At 41.3% G+C, this 21,247-nt stretch overlaps 3 protein-coding genes and 1 non-coding gene across 5 annotated transcripts in view; all 4 read right to left on the bottom strand.

Annotated features, from left to right (window-relative positions):
• Nucleotides 1–5,063, bottom strand: part of unc13a (unc-13 homolog A (C. elegans)) — a 49,351-nt gene extending 44,288 nt beyond the window's left edge. The window contains exon 1 of the mRNA XM_077583317.1: nt 4,716–5,063. Within this exon, the coding sequence (XP_077439443.1) occupies nt 4,716–4,737 (22 nt within the window). The 5' untranslated portion in view covers nt 4,738–5,063. The remainder of the gene's footprint in view (nt 1–4,715) is intronic.
• Nucleotides 5,064–6,019: 956 nt separating this feature from the next.
• Nucleotides 6,020–12,383, bottom strand: hmg20b (high mobility group 20B). 2 transcript variants are annotated; one of them, XM_077583409.1, is made up of 9 exons: nt 12,231–12,383; nt 11,284–11,423; nt 9,910–10,110; nt 9,581–9,701; nt 9,454–9,500; nt 8,369–8,435; nt 7,782–7,997; nt 6,885–7,017; nt 6,020–6,519 (listed from the first exon to the last, which is right to left on the bottom strand). In XM_077583409.1, the coding sequence occupies exons 2-9, from the start codon at nt 11,362–11,364 to the stop codon at nt 6,507–6,509; spliced, it is 879 nt and encodes a 292-aa protein (XP_077439535.1). In that variant the 5' UTR covers nt 11,365–11,423; nt 12,231–12,383; the 3' UTR covers nt 6,020–6,506. The 2 variants fall into 2 exon arrangements, with proteins under 2 accessions (XP_077439535.1, XP_077439534.1); XM_077583408.1 differs by lacking the exon at nt 12,231–12,383 and adding an exon at nt 11,715–11,875.
• A 558-nt stretch (nt 12,384–12,941) lies between these two features.
• On the bottom strand, nt 12,942–20,114 carry LOC144062245 (elongation factor 2b-like). The gene is made up of 13 exons (XM_077583407.1): nt 19,948–20,114; nt 18,468–18,682; nt 17,393–17,574; nt 16,933–17,141; nt 16,546–16,724; nt 15,584–15,689; nt 15,126–15,378; nt 14,828–15,023; nt 14,376–14,742; nt 13,882–14,235; nt 13,622–13,804; nt 13,382–13,514; nt 12,942–13,306 (listed from the first exon to the last, which is right to left on the bottom strand). The coding sequence occupies exons 1-13, from the start codon at nt 19,948–19,950 to the stop codon at nt 13,113–13,115; spliced, it is 2,574 nt and encodes an 857-aa protein (XP_077439533.1). The 5' UTR covers nt 19,951–20,114; the 3' UTR covers nt 12,942–13,112.
• LOC144063243 (small nucleolar RNA SNORD37) lies at nt 15,456–15,528 on the bottom strand. The gene has a single exon (XR_013296552.1). It is a non-coding gene; the product is annotated as a small nucleolar RNA SNORD37 (small nucleolar RNA).
• Nucleotides 20,115–21,247: the final 1,133 nt, after the last annotated feature.

The following is a 21,247-nucleotide window of genomic DNA, read 5'->3' as shown; positions in this document are numbered from 1 at the left end:
CTCAACAAAACAGCATGTTGCCAGCCATCTTGTCACCACCACTCTGGCTCATGTAAGTGCAATATTCATCCACTAGATGGCCCCATGCAGGGGTCAGAAGTGGCACTCTGGACTTTTGAAGTTAAATTTGTAAAAAATGAAATAAAATAAAAGGTCTTTGTTGTTTGAGTAGCAGAATTTATAGGGGCCAAATTTGACCCCGTGGGTTATCCAGGGTTAAGCATGGCTATGCTCACATTGCTATAATAGTCTGTTTTTAACTTTTGAGTTTGACAACAGGAAGAGAGGGTTTTTAACTCCGCAGGCATGATAGCATGTGCACTTTCTCCACCACCTCTCTTGACTCATTCATCAGAGGGCAAACTGATGGGCATTATTATCTCAGGGGCCTTCTGGCTTGACACGACTATTTTAAGAAGTCAGTTTGTCCACACTGATTATGATGCTACTCCGCTGTCACCGCCTGGGAGAATGACTCACAACGAGCTTCTTTGTCTTGATATGTTGAGGCTTGTTGCCAACAGCAGAAGCCCGGCCCTCGTCTTAATGCTACAGCAGATGAATGAGTTGATTTAACTGGACAGTTTGAGAATGTATCCACTGGATTATAAATGTTATGTTATGAAAAGCGATATTGTGACCAAGCAGTGTTTATACATACGTCGTAAAATTAGTAGGGATGTGAATATTTTGTGATTGACGGGAAATCAGTCCAGAGTGAGATGGCTGCAAAATGACACGGCGGGGTTAAAAAGCAAAGCCTTTCAAGAAACGCCAGACGCCATCATGCTGTGTTGCTACTAATTACAGCACATGACATTTCATGTGCAATTCCTCCTAAATTCTCTTGAGAACAAACAAGCTCATTTGCCGCCGAGGCGGTCACACGCCCTCGGCGGACCCAGCCATAAAAAATTATTTATTTATTTTTCCCTGGAAGCTCCTTACTTGCTTCCCTTCCCTTGAAAACCGTCGCTAAATGGCAGATGCAACTCGGGCTGCACCCGTTTCAACACTCCTCCTCAAATGCTGCTCGCCCCCCCCCAAGCTAGTCCTCCCTCACCCTCCTCCTCCTCCTCCTCCTCCTCCTCACCCTCTCCTACGAGCTCCTGCTGCCATGTGGCGAGCGCGCACGTGTGCACCCTTCCTCTGCCTTTCTCTCGTGCTCCATTAATCTCTGTGTGTGAGCTGGCACAGCGAGCTGCATCCCCAAGTCTAAAAATAACCACTTCGGCGTGACAGGGTTGGGGGGTGCCGGAAAGGGATGGAGGGAGGGGGGGGGGATGATGGTGAGGGGTGCACTCGCAGGAAGGCATACTACTGGGGAAGCAGAAAAGAGATGAGTGCTAAATAGGTTCCGCAGAAAAAATGTGCTGATTCCGTTTTCAGGAAGAAAAAAAAATTGAGGAAATCCGGGGAAATTAATTCAATCATATGTAGGGCAGCTCAAGCAATGCATATTTCCTTATATGGTCTACTTAAACTGTTACATCCTGTTACTTGGACTATCGTAATGTCTTCCACTTAAAAGCTACTAAAAGCTTCTCTCGCATAGACGTATTACTGCTGTTGTGTAAAACACTTACAAAATTCTCGGAAAATGTGCAATAAAAAGAGGTTGAGGAGATTTGCAGGACAACCCTTGATCACAGCATTCCTGCACACTCTAATGGGATTCCAATACAAGGACTTTCACAATAAATTGCCCATCCTCAAGCCACCAAGACTAACTTGACTTCAATTATTACAAAATGTTCATCGGAAGCTTGAATTTGAATTGAATTTGTGATTTTCACCCAAACAAAGTGATTATGTTTTATTTAGTGAAGACTGAATTTGCATCCATGTTTACCAAATCTTGTGTAAGGCACCTTGAAGACTCAAAACTGTTTTTACTGTTTACAAAACCAAGTATGGAAATGTCATAGATGACAATTGTGAGTTACATTTTTTTAAATCATGTACGGGTATGTTAGGTTCGCTAAAGCCTAAAAAAAGTGATGTTTACAATTTTTTTTTAGATCGGTTTCAAAAGGAGACGAAAAATAACAGATTATTATTTTTTAAACAAAAAGCATAATTTGATATTCATTGAACATTTTAAAGTATTTGAAGTTTACAAAAACACATATGTCACCTTCATTGAAGACAAAAGTAATTTTGAGTTTTACGCAAAGTATCTTGTGTCTTATATCCAGTTCAGACTCTAAATTGACTTTGAAGTTGGCAAAAACACAAATGAGCTTCAGGAAAGTTGACTGATATTTACAAGCCTGAGTTGTCTTTGACGTGGAAAACCGACTTTGATTTTTCGAAAGTATTTCCTTTAAATTTTCTACATCGGATTTAATGTTTATAAAAATGTATGTTAGCTAGACGTCTCCCAATTTTTTTTAGGTACATTTAAGACTCTAAAAATTGCTTTTATTGTTCATCAAAACATGTATATTAGGATTATAAATAAAATTTTAAAAAAACCTACATGGATTTTTCAAAAACACAAATTATGTACCTTAAAGACTACATTTCCTTTGAAATTACAAAACCATGTTGATGCATGTTACGTTACCTTCAGCAAACACGAAACTGAAACTTTGATGTCTCCAAACATAGTTTAGGTTCATTTAAGACTGCAAAATGCCGTGAACTTTTACATCAACATGTAGATTAAGTTCATTTAAGACTAAATTGACTTTGATTTTAACAAAATTCTTTTAGGTTTATTGAAGTCTCTTGTCATATTTAGCTTCAAAGAAAACTAAACTGACTTTGGTGTGTAGAAATACAAGTATGTTACTCTCACTCAGCATGTTAGCTAGTTTGCAAAATAAATTAGCTTATTTAATTAGTGCACAGCCTTCATTATTTTTGCAATGGGGAAAAACAAACTTAAAATTCCATTATAGGTCAATATTTTTCTTGAAACAAAATCATTCTAATGTGGATATATGCTGAGTCTTTTTCATGTCCGTGTCAGCTAATGTAGCCGCGATGTCCACATCGGAAATCTGCTTATTCGGCTTGTGTGACAACACAATCCATCGCCTCAAAGTCGAGTTGCGATGTCACAACTCCGTCGCCGCAATACGTATCGCCACTTAAGCCGACCAACATAAAACACAATTTAGCTTAGCCGCAGGGCAACGATAGAACATCCTAATGAGAACACAGGAGCACAGAGTGGCCGAGTAGGTTGCCATGCCAACGTAAAGGCACCAGGCTGAATCTCGAACCTGATGTCCCTGCAATGAGCGGACCAGGAGCTAGTGTAGAGAAGATGGAAGAGTTTCATAAAGGGGGAGGAGCCTCTTCATACTTCCTTGGAGGTTTCGGAGAACTGAAGGCCTTCACATTTAGAGCATCATCACTGCCGCTATGCAGCTTATCCTGTTCACATGGAACTGGAGCTTGTTGGGAAGACTACGTACACCCTGGACTGGCCGCCAGTCAATCACAGGGTACGTACCATTCACACTACATTGGTAATGTCACTAAGTGGGAGCTGAACCCACACTGCCTGCAGAGAAGTCAGCCAAGTGAACCACTACATCAGTGGTTCTCAAAATGTTTATGTGAAATACCACCATCATGACCGTAATCAATAAAAAAAAATACAGTAGTTAATAAGGGGAGGGGTGTCTCTGCAATGAGAGACGATTCAATACACATCTCGATACATTTTAAAGTGAAACATTTTGATATGGTTAGATTTGATGCACTCACATCTTTAAATAAAAAACAATTTTCAGATTCTGTTTTTTTTTTTTTGGTTCATCCCTATAGTAGTCAATCAAAGATATAAAATGAGCTTTTATTCCTAAAAAAAATATATATTTTTTGTATAATAAAATTTAGCAAAATGTATTTAAAAAATAAAATAAATGGGGTCCAAACTATGGCCCGGGGGCTATTTGTGGCACGACGTCCACTTTTTAAAGGCCCGTAGCATATTCTAAAAATGAATTTTTCATAGCTTGCATCCATATCAGAACTGCAATGCTATTAAAAAAAAAAGAAAAGTGGGTGTGAGCCGCATTTGAAATGCAGCTGACGGAAAAGTTGGGGGACTATCACTTCTACAGTACTACTAATAAACTTTTGTTTTTATTTGTTTTTAATTTGGTTCATTTGTACAATACAACTCAGAAAATTACCCAAGATAGTGTGTTGGTACAATTTTGACCCAGCAGTTTTAAGGTTAAAATTTATTGAGCCCAAAAAGCAATAATAATAATAATAATAATAAAAAGGGCAGTAAATTACTTAACAGTTTAATTTTTTTTTTTTTAAATACCTCATCCACAGGCCAATCTGTCCATTTTCAAAAATCAAATGTGGAAAACTTTACCCCCTCCTGCTTTTGATGCTCGCTGAGCTGAGATCACACCAGGTAATCTGACGTCATCGTTTGAACTGCCGAGTTTTTTACTTTTGAGGCATGCAGGATTTTTCTGTGAATTGGACCACTTATGGTTGAAATCAGGACACTCATAATAGACTATAATAGCCATGTTCTTCCATTATGTGCCTGGACTGACATGAGAGTGGGTTGCATCTTGTTTTAGAGGGTTTGATACATTCCATAAATCAACGTTGGTAGCTCTGCCATAATTGCAGTGAGATCTATTACAGCCTTTTTGTTGGAAATTATGTTCTTCCACACACATGACTAACATGTTAACGCAGCAGAACGCTATCACAAACGAGGGTCTTACCTCCAACGCACAGCAAGGACATCTCTCGATGGGGCTTTTTGGGTCAATTCTCGGCCTCTTCGCTACTTTCCCTGTGACCGTCAAACGCCGCTTTCGAAGCGGAGAGAAAGATGTGACACGTCCGCCTAGCAGCAGCCACACCACCGCCACAACCACCGCGGCCCAACGGGCGTCGTGACGCAAAACATGAGTGGGAATTTCTTCGCACTTCGCTTGAAGGCGAGCGCCGAAGTCCACCTGTCGATAATTAAAAGATAATGAGGGTGTCGGTGCGCGAAAATGGTCTTCTCCGTCGCCCTCAACGCTCAGCCATCTTTGTTGGGCTTTCAGAACCAGCGCTGAAAGGACAGCTCCCTCTCTCCGGTGTGACGTCACGGCGGCGTGGCGGGAGAAAGGACGTCAAATGTTTAGCCCCGCCCCTCGGATATTTTTTACAACGTTACACTTACCGGTTAGACTGCGTGTTACTGACACTAATTTTGGGGAATAAAGCTATTTAAAAGTTTAATTGCTAAAATATCTTCTTTTTTTTAAGCAGGAATAAAGTTCAGATGGAAACATTTTAAGATTTGATTTGAGTTATTTTCGAATTTTGATGATTTTTCCACGGTAATTAAATGGTTAGCGCATCCGCTTCACAGATCTTAAATTCGGGGTTTGAATCTGGGTTCCGGTCTGACTACGTTTTTTTCTTTTTTCATGTGTGGGTTTTCTCTGGATAATCCGGTTTCCTCGTGCCACATTCCAAAAACATGCATGAGGACAATCAGGGGGTGCCTAATAAAATTCACAATTGACACAACTAGTGTTGTTTGCCTGCATTATACTTAAATTCTTCTTTATTTTTTTTCAGGAGAACCCAAGAAAACACTAAAGATTGGTCAATAATTTGTAAAATAAAATGAAATACCCTCAGAAAATGTGGACTAACCAATAGTATAGATTTGTGATTTTTTTTTTTTTACCAAATTGTGACCGCCTTCTGCTGGAAGTCATCATTAATTACAACTGACAAAAATTATACGGGTCTATTTGTTTCTAATGACATTCAATACAAGAGCTAATTATATAGTGTGTGTGCGCAATATGTTTATTAATGACGTGGTTGCTCTACATTTTGGTTACAATACTTAAATTATGAGACAAAATATTACAAACAGTGACAGTACAATAACCAAAATTGAGCTTGAATATCTTTGTAAACAGCTTGGCAGCCATTTTAATACAGATCGTGTATTGGATCTCAATAGATTAGAAAGTCTAAAGTGCCCCGTGAGTGAGTGATAACAAAGGTGACAAAGAGACAAGCTTGTTTACCTTATATTGGAAATATTCTCAGCACAGTTTCAAACAGCATTTTGGAAAAAAAATACAAATACAGTTCACACCAAATAATAAAAATGATATGACAATATTTCATGAACAAGTCAAAAGCAGAATTCATTTAATGTGTAGTTAGCCTAAATAACACTGCGCACACACACAGATGATCAGATGATCCCAGCCACCAATGCCACATGGCATTACTTGTAAACTCATTACTGACAATGTAAGCAGAGGGTACTGTCTGTACATATTACAAAATAATTTCTGCACACTTAAAATAATTCACACATTTGTCCAGAAGAGGGAGCGGTGCACACTTTGACCAAAACTGTGTTCATGGCACTGCTGTTTCCATCCCTCTAGACGGATCATCGGCCCAGATGCCGGTGATTGTACCCAACAACCTGAAACTCACCCGCCTGGCGCAGGAATGACTTGGAAGGCGGGAGGGGGCGTGTCACTGTCCTACAACTTCTCACTTGAAAACATAAAGCATGTTTTTTGGAGAATACATCACAATTTATAAGAGGTGTCGTAAGAGCTAGTAAACTAAAGGTATAAGCGTGTGGGTGGTAAAAAAATTTGGGGACTAATTTAAATTATTTAAAAAAATGCATGTGTCTTTAAATGTCACTGATGTTCATAATCAACAAAGTGCAGCTCCTCAAATTAACATTAACAAGCTGATTTAGTGACAATGTAGCTAGCTCCATCCACACAAGCAGTTGGAAAAAGAAAGGCTTCCTCTCAAATTAACACCTCAGAATAGTAAGTGCTTCTTCAAAGTATGTTCTTGTATTTGTGCGTGTGTGGCAGTAAGAAAAAAAAAACCACATTGTCTACCTGTCCAGGTGAGAGAGGACATCGCAAAGCTGCGTAAGCAAGGCCCGGTGCTTGTGTGGGTTCCCTTCCAGCGCGCAGCTGAGACGACTGAGATACGAATCCAGGTTTGCGAGGGACGGCGTCTCGCCTGTGCCTGTTTTAAATCACAGAAGACAGAAAACTTGTGGAACTCGCGTGAAATTGACATCAGCAAGATTTTTGCGATGCTTTTCCAGGATTTAATCACAGCCCATTTGAATTCTTGTAGGTTTTACTCTGCTTACTCTTGAGCAGGTGATACGCAAGCTGTATGGTAGCGACTAAAGTGAGGTACGCATATGCACACATACATCATTATATCTACTATTTATTATCTTCTGTGCATGAGCATTTTTAAACACCGACAAAATTAGCCTAAGCTAAATAGTTAGCAATCGCGATTAGCATTAGCGCACTAGCGATTCCCATTTAAGGTAAAGAATCACTACCATTTAGTACACGCATCATTATATATACACACATGTAATAGTGCCTTAAAAGTCACTTCAACAATAGTCCATGAGTAACGAGTGGAACTGCCTCTTAGTGAGCTCAATAACTTCGTGTCCACTGCGTGCGTCTGCCCCTCCCCCCCAAAAAAGTCTTTATAGAAACATGAACGGCTGCGCTTCAAGGCGGACATTTTCAATCGACCTATTTTTAAAGTGACTTATCTGACTTGGTTGATTTTTTTCTCTCTCAGCCCTAACTCAGGTTGGATTATTATTTTTTTTTTTGTATGCGCTGTATTCATTTTCTGTGCGCTGCGAGGGCAAGAAAAGCTGATGTTGACCTCTTGCCCCATAATTCATCTTAGTCTACAGCAAAAATGAAGAAATTGGCTCCACTGTTCCAATGCTTTTGGAGGCGACGGCTCACCTGGTAGCGGCACAGTGGACAAACTGTTGACCAGCGCGTGTTTAATGGCCAGCAAGTGCTGGTGAAGAGCCTGCGTGCGCTTCTCGTCCTGGCTCAGCTCCGCCTCCAGGCGCTCTTTGGCGTTGTACATGTCTTTGATGTGCCTCTGCAGCACCGCGTTTTGCTCCTCGAACTCCACGTTGGCCTTGCGGAGTCGACGCAACTCCGCCTCTCGAGCTGCGGTCGGATTAAGAAAATCGTCATGCCATCGAAATTAACAGACCATCGTGATGTCTTGAAAACAAATAGAGCCTGGATTTGGTGTAAAATTCTAATTTGAGTGCCTGGTATTACAAGTACTCCTGCGAAAAATGAAACGTGACCGTGAGAAGTATTTTGCTTTGTTCAATAGACGTAGTACTTTGCTGGTACAATTGACCTGTATTCCCTAATACTTAATACCATCGTTGTGTGTAAATTGCAAAAGGCAAATTTAATGACTCGCCACTCAATGGCAGATCCCTTCAAGAAGAACGAATGTCAGCCATGTAAACCATTACATTACCATCATTCCTGAAAACAGATGTTTCACTTGTTATTTCTTTTACCTTTGTTCTGATCGAGAAACTCCTCTGTGAAGATGGGGATGTCGAACCTGCTCGGGAGCTCGGATGTCTGTATGGGAAAGAAAAATCTCATAATGGAAGTTTACAAGGACCTCGGACTGACCAAAGCGGCAGCTGCTGCCACATTATTGAACCACCTCCCAATCGCAAACATGACATTGTTTGTGGTTATTTGAAATGGGGGGGGGGGGGTAATCTTGGGTAAGCCATTTTAAATTTTCCTTTACATACTTAACTGAAACGGTTGTGGTTATACTTTACATTTATGTAGAACTACACTGTATCATAGTAATAAATAATACAAATACAGACGCTCCCCAACTTACGAACGAGTTACGTTCCGAGCGATCGTTCGTAAGGTGAATTCGTTCGTAAGTTGCTTCAGTGCTAAATTTTGTATTATAATTTATGTTTAAAGCCTATACAAGTATATTGAAGGTTTATATAAGTATGTTTAAGGCTTGTACAAGTAACCTGCATTGGTTTGTACTGAAAAAAACTTTTAATAAAATGGAGAGAATACGTACAGTACTGTATGTTAGAGAGAGAGCGAGAGACACTTAATGGAAGAACACTTAGGAAGAAGTTGAGGGTCGAGGAGAAGAAGATGAGGGTTGATGAGTATCTTCCTTGGAGGATTTACTAGAAACTGGCCGAAAGAAGCGATCCAACGACGATTGCACAGTTTCCTTCTTTTTTTCATCATAAATGATGCGGTAGCACTGTATGGCATCATTCAATTGATTTGCAACCTTTGTGCAACGTTCAATATTTGGGTCTTGCTGCTCGAAGAGTGCGATGGCTTTATCTATGAGCGAAAACACTCGGAAAAAGGCGCGCAATACAAAATCTAACTTACAGCATCTCTTTCCGGACATTTTCCGACACACGCGCAGACATGTTCGTATGTACCGTTGTTCGTAGCTCGAATGTTCGTAAGTAGGGGAGCGTCTGTATATACAGAGTTGTTTTGACTCTCTCATAAATGTGTCTCAGTAAGCTTCAGTTAGGTTGCATTACTTATAATTAAAGTGATTGCTACGGCATGTGAAGGGAGTGCCACGCACCTTTGGCAAGCCTGAACTGGCACTGATGATTACAGACGGAGTGTCCTCTGAAAGAGAGATTGTGTATTAGTACAAGAGACACCGCACAACAAAATGTGTAACGCAACAGAGCCAACTTTGTAGCCACCTTTCTTAATCCTCTTGTCTTGTATCTTCGTGCTGGTGATATGATACGCCTCCGTCTGATGATATTCCTTCAGTTCCTGGGCATACTGCATCTTCTCCCGCTCCGCCTCGTCCAGGTAACGCTGTGAATGCACACTCAAGATGACTTCCTAAACATTAAAGAAGACAATATGGCATTTTCCCACACATTAAGAGTTGCCAGGAGTCTTGAAAATGCGAGTGACGCAGGACGGGGGTAGAGGAACCGGTTGTGCAATTGGAGTGTTTTGGGAGTGGCTAATTCAAAAGTCAATATCGCCTTTAAGGGGCTTTGGATTGATTGGAATTTACCTGTTTGTCATTTGGCGCTAATCGTGTCCATTCCGCCCCGAGCCTCTTGGTGATTTCTGGGAAAGGAAGGTCAGGATACCGTGCCCGCATCACTTCCCGCCGCTCATTCAAGAAGCGGACGTAACCGGTGACTGGTGCCTTGGGGCCGTTGGGCAGCACTTTCTTCCTTTTCTTGCCCTTGGGCCATCCTCGCTTCTTAGGCTAAGTAAGCAACAGAAGGGTAAGTAGTAGTAGTAGTAGTAGTGGTGGTGGTAGTCAAGCAACGTCACTTTTTCTATTAATAAACTGCCAGTGTGACAGCATGGCTAAAATAATGCAATACACTGAATCTTGCAAAGGCCAACAAAAAATGATGTGCAATAATGAATTATTATTTAATTATAATTATTTTATTTTTATTATAGAGAGTGGTGGCGGACAAGGCAATGTGTTGCCCAAGTGGTAGGAATCATTTTCTATTCTTTAAGCTGTGGAATCACTAACAACTATTCACAGTTCATTGAAGACCAAATAAATCATTTATTGTGAACACATTTGAGTGTCATTCGCAAGTAGATTTAGAAAGTACAAGTACGTCCCAAACAGAAACATTTTTAAGGTCATGTTTATTTTGTTAGCTCTGTTTAATTAGTTGAGGGCTGTGTAGTTATATATATAAAAAAATGGAGGGTGCCAACAATATTTAAATTGTTTCTGGGCAATTTTGAATCCGAAAATTACATCTGTTTCTTTGAATTCGGTGTAGTTTTTAACGATACTGATATGTTTGGCAATTGACTCATAATGAATGTGCTTCCACAGTTTATGAAATGTACTTCGTTACTAACCTACATATTGGGTGATGTATATTAAAATTTAATGTATCATTATATCACTGTCAACAATATTATACTGCATTTTGCACGTTGCACAAATATTACTGAAGCTTTTTTAGACTACTTATTTATTTATTTTACTTAAGTTCAACATCTTAATTTTTTTATTAACGTAACGTACTAGTTAACGTGGCGGCATGATTATGGTCATGCTGCACAAGAAGGCTGTTTTTCATTTGATTGGTTTGTATTTATGCACTTTAAGTGTTTTTCCATGTAAATATTTACTATAATTGTGACTTTACTACTGACTAAGCGTAGGAATGATGATGGACTACGACGCGTTCCGCTTTACGTACACGTTGGGGTTAGCTCGCCGCCGTAGATACAGGAATACGTCGTAAAGTGAGGATACTTGCAAATGTACTTATATAATGGCGCCAGTTTTAGGCGAGAATTAATTAATTCTAATAACATGATTTCAGTTGGGGAAAAGTGAAACAACAGAAGCCAGCAGGTGAACGTTGGAGGCTCCAGTGTGTGAAAACAAAGCACCCACCTCGTCTTGAGGCTGTTCTGTGGATTGTGAGGCTCTTGGCTGCTGCAGAGCATCATTCTGCTCCTGTTTGACGCCACCCATGATTTCCGTCAGTCCTGCTGGCGTGTACTCGAAGCAAATCCCGTCAGAATTACGCTGTGCTGTGGCAGGGAAGAGCAGCAAACGAAACTTAAATAAAACGAAAGCGACAACGTCCCCCGCATGGACGCCGCTTCTCCCTTGCTAAACAGCTTGCTAGCATCCAGTGAGACAATATACAAGGAAAAAAACAACAGGGAGAAGAATACAAAAACGCGGGGAGAACGAATACAAAAACAATTAGACGTAGTGGTGTGTATTCCAACGTACGGACTTCCACCGTTGTATAAACCTATTTAAAAAAAAATAAAATACAATTATTACTCCAATAGGTTAATTATGACTCCGCTCACCGGAAAAAAAACTGCTCTGTAAAACAGGAAGAAAAGCCAGGCTGGCGCGTCATTGGTCTATTCCTTTCATTCTGATTGGTCAATACAGTCACTCCTCATTGGTTATAATGACGGGCCTCTTTAAGGTACTGATTCTCGATAGTAAAAATCTGCGAGTTGAGGCACATTACTAATTACGAGTTTACGTTACAACTCAAAATGGCGGTTTTATGCTTAATTCAAGGAGGTCGAAGTTGGATTTATCCCATTCGGAGTCACAGCTCAGCCATCAAAGCGTTCCAGGCAAATGTAAACAAAGATGGCTGATTCCGATCAATTGTTGCTCTGGTTAACGGTTAATGTAGTCATTCCAAATCACGTTGTGACACGTTAACAAATGTCTTGTATTTACATTTGCCTCGAAGACTCTGAAGTCGGAACTGACACAATCCAAGTGGGATAATTCCAATTTCCTGCTTTCCACGAATGCAACATTTTTCCTCAGTGAAAGGATTCTCTTATTATTGTGAAGATTACCTTATTTGGATTAGAAAATTGGTATGTATGCTAGTAACTGGCAAAAGCAATACAATACACCGTGGACCTGAAACATTGTAGAAATATCAGAAATGCCCAGTTCAGTCCCTAAGAAGCAAATACATGTAATAGCGTTTGTCCACACGTCGCGAAGTATGGTTCATATCAAAGAACTAGAGTTGTTTTTCCTAATTTAGGGGCAGGACTCAAAATGACAGATCAGGAACTCATACATAAAAAAATGGAGTTCTATAAATCAATGTATTGGCAAAGGGATTTTAGAATCACGCAAATTTTAATGTCATTCATATTAACAATATTACAATATCTAATATTCAGGCGGAAATCTGCATTTACTTCAGCCATCATCTATAAATTTTGGTAAGTGGGTGTGGGGCTTGCTTTAAAAAAAAAATGCATATTACCCATTCTGCACAAAATAGCGTACAATTCAGGCCGACCAAGCGGGGAAAAATGCTGACCAATTTATCTGGCTAGGTCTCTACCAAAAGCACTTGCACTGTTTTTGAAACCAAATCGTGGCCCGAAATAAACAGCGCCCCCCCTGGCGGCTAATCAGGAAAAATGCCGCTGGTCCACCTTCTCAGTCCGGGTCTGGTAGCTACTATTCATCAATAGAAACATTGCAAACACTATATAGGACAGGATGTGACATCAAGTGACTTGAGTTAGAAAACAAACACATCAACATAGGTTTTATTTCCTTTTATTTGTTTACAATTTTTTGTTAGGTTTATCATTTATATTGTCAATCCTTTTGGCAAACCTTGGTGCTCACTGTGTTCTGTACAGTCCGGTCCCACAGTGCAGATTACATGTGTGGTGAGGAATGAGGCAATAAGCAAATAGTGGTCCAGGCTTTTACAATTTGTCCAGGTAGTTGTCCAAGGCTGGGACACCTTCTTTGAGACCCTTACGTTTACGCGTATCAGTGACCACAATACCAGGCTTGGTAGAGGGTTCCAATGGGTTTCCAGGGAGGATCTGCCAGTGGTCAAAGACACACTGTGGGAAGGCCTGGCCACCAGTGTTGGAGCGAAGGTCAGCTGTGAAACCTGCAAACGCAGCCATAATTGGATTAATCAGGGCCAGGCCGAGGGGTCCGGGTGGGTTTTCGCTGAAACACTTACCGAATGACTCCATGACAGGCAAGTAGGCCTTGATGACACGCATGGGCGTACCAAGGACGCTGGCCTCCTCAAACACATGACCACGCCTCTTGGTCAACACACCATAGATTCCACCCATCGCAGCCTCAGGACACTACACAAAAGTACATTGAGTGTTTTAGTTCCAAGTGATTCCAAATATTAAGAGTCCAAAATTACCATGGCACCAAATCTAAATGAATTTATTTCTAAATGACTTACCTGGATTTCCACCAAATAGACAGGCTCCATCAGTCTGGGCTCAGCTGTGAGCTCGCATGCATACAGAACTCTGCGAGTGGTGGGCATAATCTGGCCACCACCACGATGGATAGCATCTGTATGCAGGGTGACATCATGGATATCAAAGCGAACCGAACGCATGTTCTCTTCACAGAGGACGCCCTAAAGACAATAATCAAGATCATCACCAATTCATACACATTTTGATCAAAGCCGATTCAACAAATTGCCTTTCATACCTCCTTGACAGCCCACTGGAAGCCGGCTACAACGCTGTCCTTGATCTCATTGAGGTACTGCACACCCTTGGTCACATCCACCAGCAGGTTGGGCCCAGTTCCATCAGGTCCAAAGCACCAGATCTTCTTGCAATCTGTGGCTTCCCACTCGTACTTGTCTGCAAGGTAGCGGGCACGAGCCTTCAGCTCCTGACGAGCGCTGACATCTCCCTTCTCAATGTCCTCGGCCAAGCCGTCCTCCATGGGCCGTGCCTTCATGAACAGACGGTTGTGCTTGTTTGGGGACTTGGACAGACACGTGATTGAGGACTCTGCGCTGACGGTCTCCCTGTAGGACACTACAGGCTCAGATTTCTAGAATGAAAGACACCAGATATATTATTGTATTGATGTACTGCTTCCTGCCGAGCAGCCATTGAACAAAGCACCAGGAGGGTAATTTTAATTTCGCCCTCTGATGGTAAGCATTGAAAATGTGTTTTAAAATAAGTCACCTTGAGAGGAATGCAGGCATGGTCCTCTTCAAGATCCTTGAGGCAGATCTCCAGATGCAACTCTCCGGCTCCAGCAACGATGTGCTCTCCAGACTCCTCAATGATGCACTGCACCATGGGATCGGACTTGGACAGACGCTTCAAGCCCTCTACCAACTTTGGGAGATCAGCCGGGTTTTTGGCTTCCACAGCGACTCTCACCACAGGGCTGACGCTGAACTTCATCACTTTCATGTTGTGTGCCTGATCAAAGGTGGTGATGGTTCCGGTCTTGACCAGGAACTGATCCACGCCGACCAGACCCACAATGTTACCACAGGGCACGTCTTCAATGGGCTCAGTGTAGCGACCCATCATCAGAATGGTCCTGGAAGGAAGTAGGGAGGGAGGGGATGAATTAACATTTGAACGACAGTGGTCCAACAAAATTCAGGCCACGTTAAAAAACAGACCTTTGGATAGGTTTCAAGTAGAGGTCTTCTTTCTTTCCAGGGGTGTAGTTTGGTCCCATAATACGTACTTTAAGACCAGTAGAAACTGTTCCAGAGAAGACGCGGCCAAAGGCATAGAAGCGCCCCTTGTCACTGGTGGGTACCATCTTAGAAATGTACATCATTAAAGGAGCCTTCGAGTCACAAGTCTTGATACCTGAAAGAAAAGATTAGTTGGACAATCAGGGAGGGCTAAAAAAAAAAAAAAAAAAAAGCAATTGTAATTGTTACATTACACAACGGGCTTTTTCCATCATACCAATGGCGGCTTCATCATCGTCGGGTCCTTCGTAGAGCAACTCGCAACGGTACTTCTGGGCAGTGACAGGAGAAGGCAGGTGGATGGTGATCATCTGAAGGAGGGCCTCTCCGGCTGGCAGCCAGCGACGCATCACGGCCTTCAGCAGGGGCTTGCCTTCTTTATCCTTGTCCTCAGTATCCAATTTGATATCCAGCTTCTGGATCAGCTTGCTAGTCTCCTCTTTCTTGAAGTTCATGATGGCATCAAACACCTGAGGTGGGATAGAGCACACTCGCCATATCAAAACACTGCAAGGAAAAATCTTGACACATTGCCATTCTGTGCCCTGCTCAGACCCAAGACAATCATCACAACTAAACATCAGGTCAAAGTGAAGAATGGTAGTTCAGTCATCACTTGCAGGTATTAGTGGCGACGTGCAGTCTGGCCTCATTAAGTGCACAATTAAACTTTACCTTGAAGATGGGATCAAGGATAAGATGGACGAAGCTGCGAGGTAAAGGCTTGCCGTCAGGTCCATTTGCAGACTTGGCAAATTTGCCACTTGCTGGGTCAAAGTACCTGCAAACGAAAAGCATGCACTCAGTCCACAAATAGCCTTCCAATATTTAAATTTTGATTATTTACTGTTGAGAACCTGAAAATGTGGAGTTTGACACACACACACAAAAATCTTAACGACTAACCGTTGCTCCTCTACAATGTTTATCTTTATAAAAAGGCAACACTAAAGAACTTTCCGTTTGTGTTGATTATGACGGCACATTGTGGACAAAAGCAATAATGTTATGCCTGAAGGAAGACCAGATTTGTTATGATGACAAGCGCATTGCATCGTTTTTTGAGCTCACACCAACAGGTGAAAGCCAGGCCAATGTTGATCCTTGACTGTCCTTTTATCCGGGTAGCTTCCATTTTTCTTTTTTGTCTTCTCAGACAAAACTTTTCAGTTGTTTAGCAGATTCTGCCAGGAAAGCAGTAATTGTGAGTTAACATTCAAATTAACTTCCATCTCCAATGAATGGCTAAGAGGGGAAGTGGCGTATGCCATAAAGCAGTCAAGTACAAATAATAGTATTTTGTGTGGCAGTGTTTCTACCATTCTCCTCAAAGTGGTGCCAGTAATAATGATACCGACCCCCTCAGGCCATGGCAAAGGTACCATTCAACTAGGTTTAAGTTGTTTCATCAGAAGATGTATGAAAATATTTTATTAAGGTTGAAAAGTTCTTTAGTGTAACTTTAAAGCGAACCACAAAAAAAAAAATGTCGAAAAAGTGGCTTGGCATAAAGAGGAAATGGCTGACAGCGGAAACCTTTTGCGAGGCTTGGTGACTACAACACACGCTTTGCTTTCTAGCCATAGGTGTGTATGAAACTACACATAGTTGATCTGAAAAGCAATTTGGGTCTTTACTTGTCACCCCACAGCTTCTTCATCATGTCTTCCACCTTCTTGGCACGCTCAGCAGCAGTCATCTCGGTGTTGCCCTTGGCAGCAAACTTAGCTGCATACATCTCAGCAAACTGCTTGAGAGTGAAAGCCCATCCGTGGAGGCCAGAGCCAAAGCCAACAGTGCCAATGACTGGATCAATCTAGAAGTTAGCAAAGTAAAGCAAATATTTACCAAACATTTGTAGTGATTGAAGTGACTGAACCAATTTTGTTGAAAGTTTTGCAGCTGTGGAAAAATGAAAAATTTGATAGTAATGTTTATGTTCCAATTTGTCAGAAAGGTGACATGTGATTCAGCCTACAGACAAGAGTTGAAAAAAAAGCACACAACAAAAACAGACCACACACCTGGATGTTGCCCATGGGTCCATCTTCTTCACCATAAGTTGAAATGATGACATTGACATTCTCGATGATGCACTGGAAAGTTTTGTACAGTTCCTCAGCCTCGAGCTGCAGCTCCAACAAGGCGCGGTCCATTTTGTTCATCATCAGGACAGGCTTGATGCGCTCACAGATGGCCTGACGGAGTACGGTTTCGGTTTGGACACACACACCTTGCATGGACAGACAATTACAAATGATGTTAAATATTATTGAACATTGTAAAAAAACAACACTGTACAGGGATTTACATTATAGTGCTTCCCCCGATGAGTTAAAAAAAACAATATCATGACTTTTTATTTAGCATCATGAGCGTTTATAATAGTCACCTTCCCCAAAATATCGTGCTAATTATCACATCATGGTGTTTGGATATCGTTACATTCCTAGTTGCTCCCATCTTGCATGTTGTTATGCTTACCAGAAACGCAGTCAACGACCACCAGGGCTCCGTCAGTGACACGGAGAGCAGCCGTCACTTCAGAGGAGAAGTCGACGTGTCCGGGAGAGTCGATCAGGTTGATCAAGAAGCCAGAGCCATCCTTGGACTGCTTGATGAAGGCCATGTCATTTTCGGCTAACTCGTAGAACAAGGAGATGGCGCTGTAAAAGGGGGACGTGCAATTTCAAACTGAGCAATACAGAAAACTACCAGTCGTATAATTTGTGCAATCAAAGTTTTCCAGATTTTTTTTTTTTTTTACCAAGGGTCTAATGGGTATCACTTTGACACCTGAGAAATTTGCTAAACTACAAATGAGTGAGCACCAAAATAAGTTATTTCTGGTGCTTTTTTTAATAGGGTGTTTATGATACAACCACAGGAAAAAAGTGCTAAGTGCAATAACGTCACTGTGTGACTTATGACGGGCTGGCTGCATACCCAGGCCTAGAATATGAAACTATGGCTATGTTTAGACTGCAGGTCTTAATGCTCAATTCAGATCTTGGTTAATTAAACTCATTTTTGTGTTATTGTCCATATTGCATAATAATTGTGACCAGTTTGTCTTGAGTGAACTAAATGTGTCCCCTGCATGTGCAAAAGAGAATACATCACACCTTAGTTTACGGAAGTAAATCTGGTCAAAGCGTGTAGAAGCTCATCTTTTTTATTATCTCATATCTACAGAGGAGCAATATGAAAGGAAATACAAATATTCGAGGGAAAGGAGACGAGAGATCTGAATCAAGCCGCTAAGACTGGCAAAAAACTACAACATGTCGCATATAGGCAAAAAAAGAAAGAAAAAGATTTGGGTTGCATTTGTCTGCTGTGTGTGAGCGTAGCCTAATACAGTTTCTTGCACTGCCTGTCCACAAACACCATCCTGTTTTCAATTACCAGTCTTTCAGGCATCTTGCAAACTGTGCGGTTTTACCTCCCAATGGCAGACAAAATTTGCCTTGCAACATTGCCCAACCGGTCTAAGGTTTTATGGTGCCAACAGTTAAACAAATTGTTTTCAAAAATTAGAAACAACAACAACGCTTACGTAGATTTGATGGTAATGCACCGGTCCTGTTCATCCTTTCGTGTATCGGTGAAACGGGTCTCCCCGGCGCGGGAAGAGGCGATGATGCCAGCCTTTGACACGAGGGAGTCGGTCAGGGTGGACTTTCCGTGATCAACGTGCGCAATCACGGACATGTTACGGATGTTGGCCTTCTTGTCCATGATGGTACGGATCTGGTCGATTGTAAAGTTCACCTGCAACGACAAGAACTGATTAGGGCTGTATACGCAGACATAGAACAACATTTAATACCAAAGCTTTACAGATGTGGCCTAAAGTAGGCACACTGTGTACAGTCTGAAATGTCCTTGAGTGTTATAGTGAATACAATTTTATCGCCCACTACGAGTTTGGATAACTTTGTAAAAAATAAAAACAACAACCTATAAATCATTCTCTGTACACAAAAACAGTTCCCAAATATAGCATCCAAACTATAAAATAAAAAAAAACATTAAGTGTGAGCGCTAACGTTTGCTTGACTTTGCAAACGTGAAACACACACAAATCAAATTAACTTCTCAAGAGTCCGTTAGTCATCATTGATCACTAGGTTACATCTCTTCATGTCAGTCTTTACAAAACAAGATAGACTTTCTTTCACTTGTCTCATTCCCTCTGTATAAAGCTCAAGAGATGAGCCATTCTCCATTCATTTTTAAACACTGTAGTGTAGATAAAGCCACCTCACCAGTAGGGAGGGGGAAAAAACGGTCTGACGCATCTTTTTTCCCTCCCCCTTTATTTTAGTCAGGGCGTTGTGAATCCGCCATGCCAAGCATACAAATGTGCATTTCCTGATCAAGATACGTAGGCCTCACATGCCTTGGGTTTACACTTGAAGTATGGGGCGCTAGATGCAAACATTTGTCACTCGGTATCAAATGTCGGCGATAGGCCACGTGTACAGACTTTGACATAATGCTATGAGTTAGCATTAGCATTCCAATTAAACGTCGCAGGCTACGGGAGAATGACAAAAGGCCGGTGGCTTCTCAAACCGAGCCACGACAGCAGCGATTTCGGTCGACAAGTACGTCGACCGGCCACGATAGACGGAACTTCGACTAAAGACAGCTTGGCGTTTCTTATTACCACCAGCTACTTGGGCCGTTTGTGTCAGTGCACAAAGAATCGACATTCAACGCGAAAGAGCCGGTACGCTAGCAAACCGCCGCTCGAATTACAGGCCTAGACGACAAGAACGCGACACAGCCGGGAAGCGCAACGCTTTTCATATAACTTTAGAACAGATCAAGCTGGCAAGCTTTCTCGAGACTGCTTGACCTTCAAAAGCGGTAATTACGACAAAATGGTTGCCATTTATCATCGGTGAATAATCGACGCCATTATCGCTCGCGAGCACATTAAAAATCTCTCAACGCGGTAATATTAACTGTGAGACCACGGTCCCGTTTTACATAATCCGCAAGACCTCACGAAAAATTAATCGACTTACCATTTTGACGGATGGTTTTGGATTCGCTCGGTGGAAAAAAAGCCGACAGCAAGTATTACACTGCCCACCACACGAGGGCCTAGGCAGGGAAGAGAACGCTGACGTCAGAGGAATTGTTTATATAAGACATGCGTCGAAATGGTGACGTCATCACGCTCTGGCGCAGTCGCACCGAGCCTCTTCTCGATTTTGTCAAGAGTGGCACTTAATCGTTTTGTCCAGTAGATGGAGCACTCGCTGTAAATTTAAAACCTTTTCACAAGTCAAATAAAAGTTTGTTGCATCATCTTTGTTGCCTGAAAAGTTACTTTATTCTACACATTAGTTACCATTGTAGGTGTGCAATTACTGTTGAAAAATAATGTACTATCATTTTTATGTAATATACTGCACATCAGTTTTCCATTGATCTTTTTTTTTTGTTTATTGATGCATTTGCGCTGTTTGGCGGCTGAGATTTTTTGTTCTGCTAAAAAACAAATAAATGAAATGAAAATGAAAATAATGTCAGTTTAGTATAATATTTATTATTGACAACCATTAATATGCAGACATGCAATGTCAGACATGCTCTTTTGTTGTCATTATGATTATGTGCATCTACATTTTATTTTATGTTTGATGGATGACTACATGGAGGAGAAGAAATGGACACACACCCACACAAGAAAAAAAGCTATCATTATTTATCATACTGCAGAAAGGTCCTCTTGCATGTTCAGTGACTCAAGGCCACAGTGCAACAGGCCAGCCATTCAATGAAGGAAACCAAAGTAAATAATATAGTAACCATGGCGATAAAACAAGCACATTATGGCATGCTAATAATTAGTAGTGATTTGCCCATTTATTTTCTATATTGCTGTAATTAAGGAATCAAAGGAATAATAAAATAGTACATGGGATTTAGTTTTGGTTCCAATGCAGTGAAACAGTTATTGATTGTTTTGATTTTTTTGGTGCATTGCCTTCAACAGTGTGAAAGTGACAGTGCGAAAGGCTTGAGAAAAACAGGAATCAGTTCATGATGATTATTTGATGTCCCCCCACACCAGATGTGCTTGTCCATGGCATGCAGAATAATTGCCGGCGACAAATGTCAGGCAACTCAGCCTGAGTAATTAAAAATGAATTGGAATGGCATGATTTTCAAGGGATATTTTGTTCTGCAAGCCATGGCCTCTGGACAAATTATGTATAATGGCATATAATATTCACAAATATTCTTAATGAGGATCACTCTGAAAAAATAAATAGGAGAAGGAGAGGTGGAAACTACAGGTATAATGTATGTAATACT

Source organism: Vanacampus margaritifer, chromosome 13, assembly GCF_051991255.1.
Source record: "Vanacampus margaritifer isolate UIUO_Vmar chromosome 13, RoL_Vmar_1.0, whole genome shotgun sequence".
Classification (NCBI taxonomy): Eukaryota; Metazoa; Chordata; class Actinopteri; order Syngnathiformes; family Syngnathidae; genus Vanacampus; species Vanacampus margaritifer.
This window is presented reverse-complemented; position numbering and strand designations above follow the sequence as displayed.

What these genes read in the sequence shown, in the direction of transcription:
- hmg20b (XM_077583409.1), bottom strand. Translation starts at nt 11,364, where the DNA reads ATGGGTGGCGTCAAACAGGAGCAGAATGATGCTCTGCAGCAGCCAAGA. An exon ending in TAGCGCCAAATGACAAACAG is followed by an intron (nt 9,702 to 9,909) that starts GTAAATTCCAAT and finishes GTGCATTCACAG; the next exon opens with CGTTACCTGGACGAGGCGGA. An exon ending in CCAGTTCAGGCTTGCCAAAG is followed by an intron (nt 8,436 to 9,453) that starts GTGCGTGGCACT and finishes TTTCCCATACAG; the next exon opens with ACATCCGAGCTCCCGAGCAG.
- LOC144062245 (XM_077583407.1), bottom strand. An exon ending in TGCATTACCATCAAATCTAC is followed by an intron (nt 17,575 to 18,467) that starts GTAAGCGTTGTT and finishes CCCCTTTTACAG; the next exon opens with CGCCATCTCCTTGTTCTACG. An exon ending in CGATGATGAAGCCGCCATTG is followed by an intron (nt 15,024 to 15,125) that starts GTATGATGGAAA and finishes CTTTTCTTTCAG; the next exon opens with GTATCAAGACTTGTGACTCG.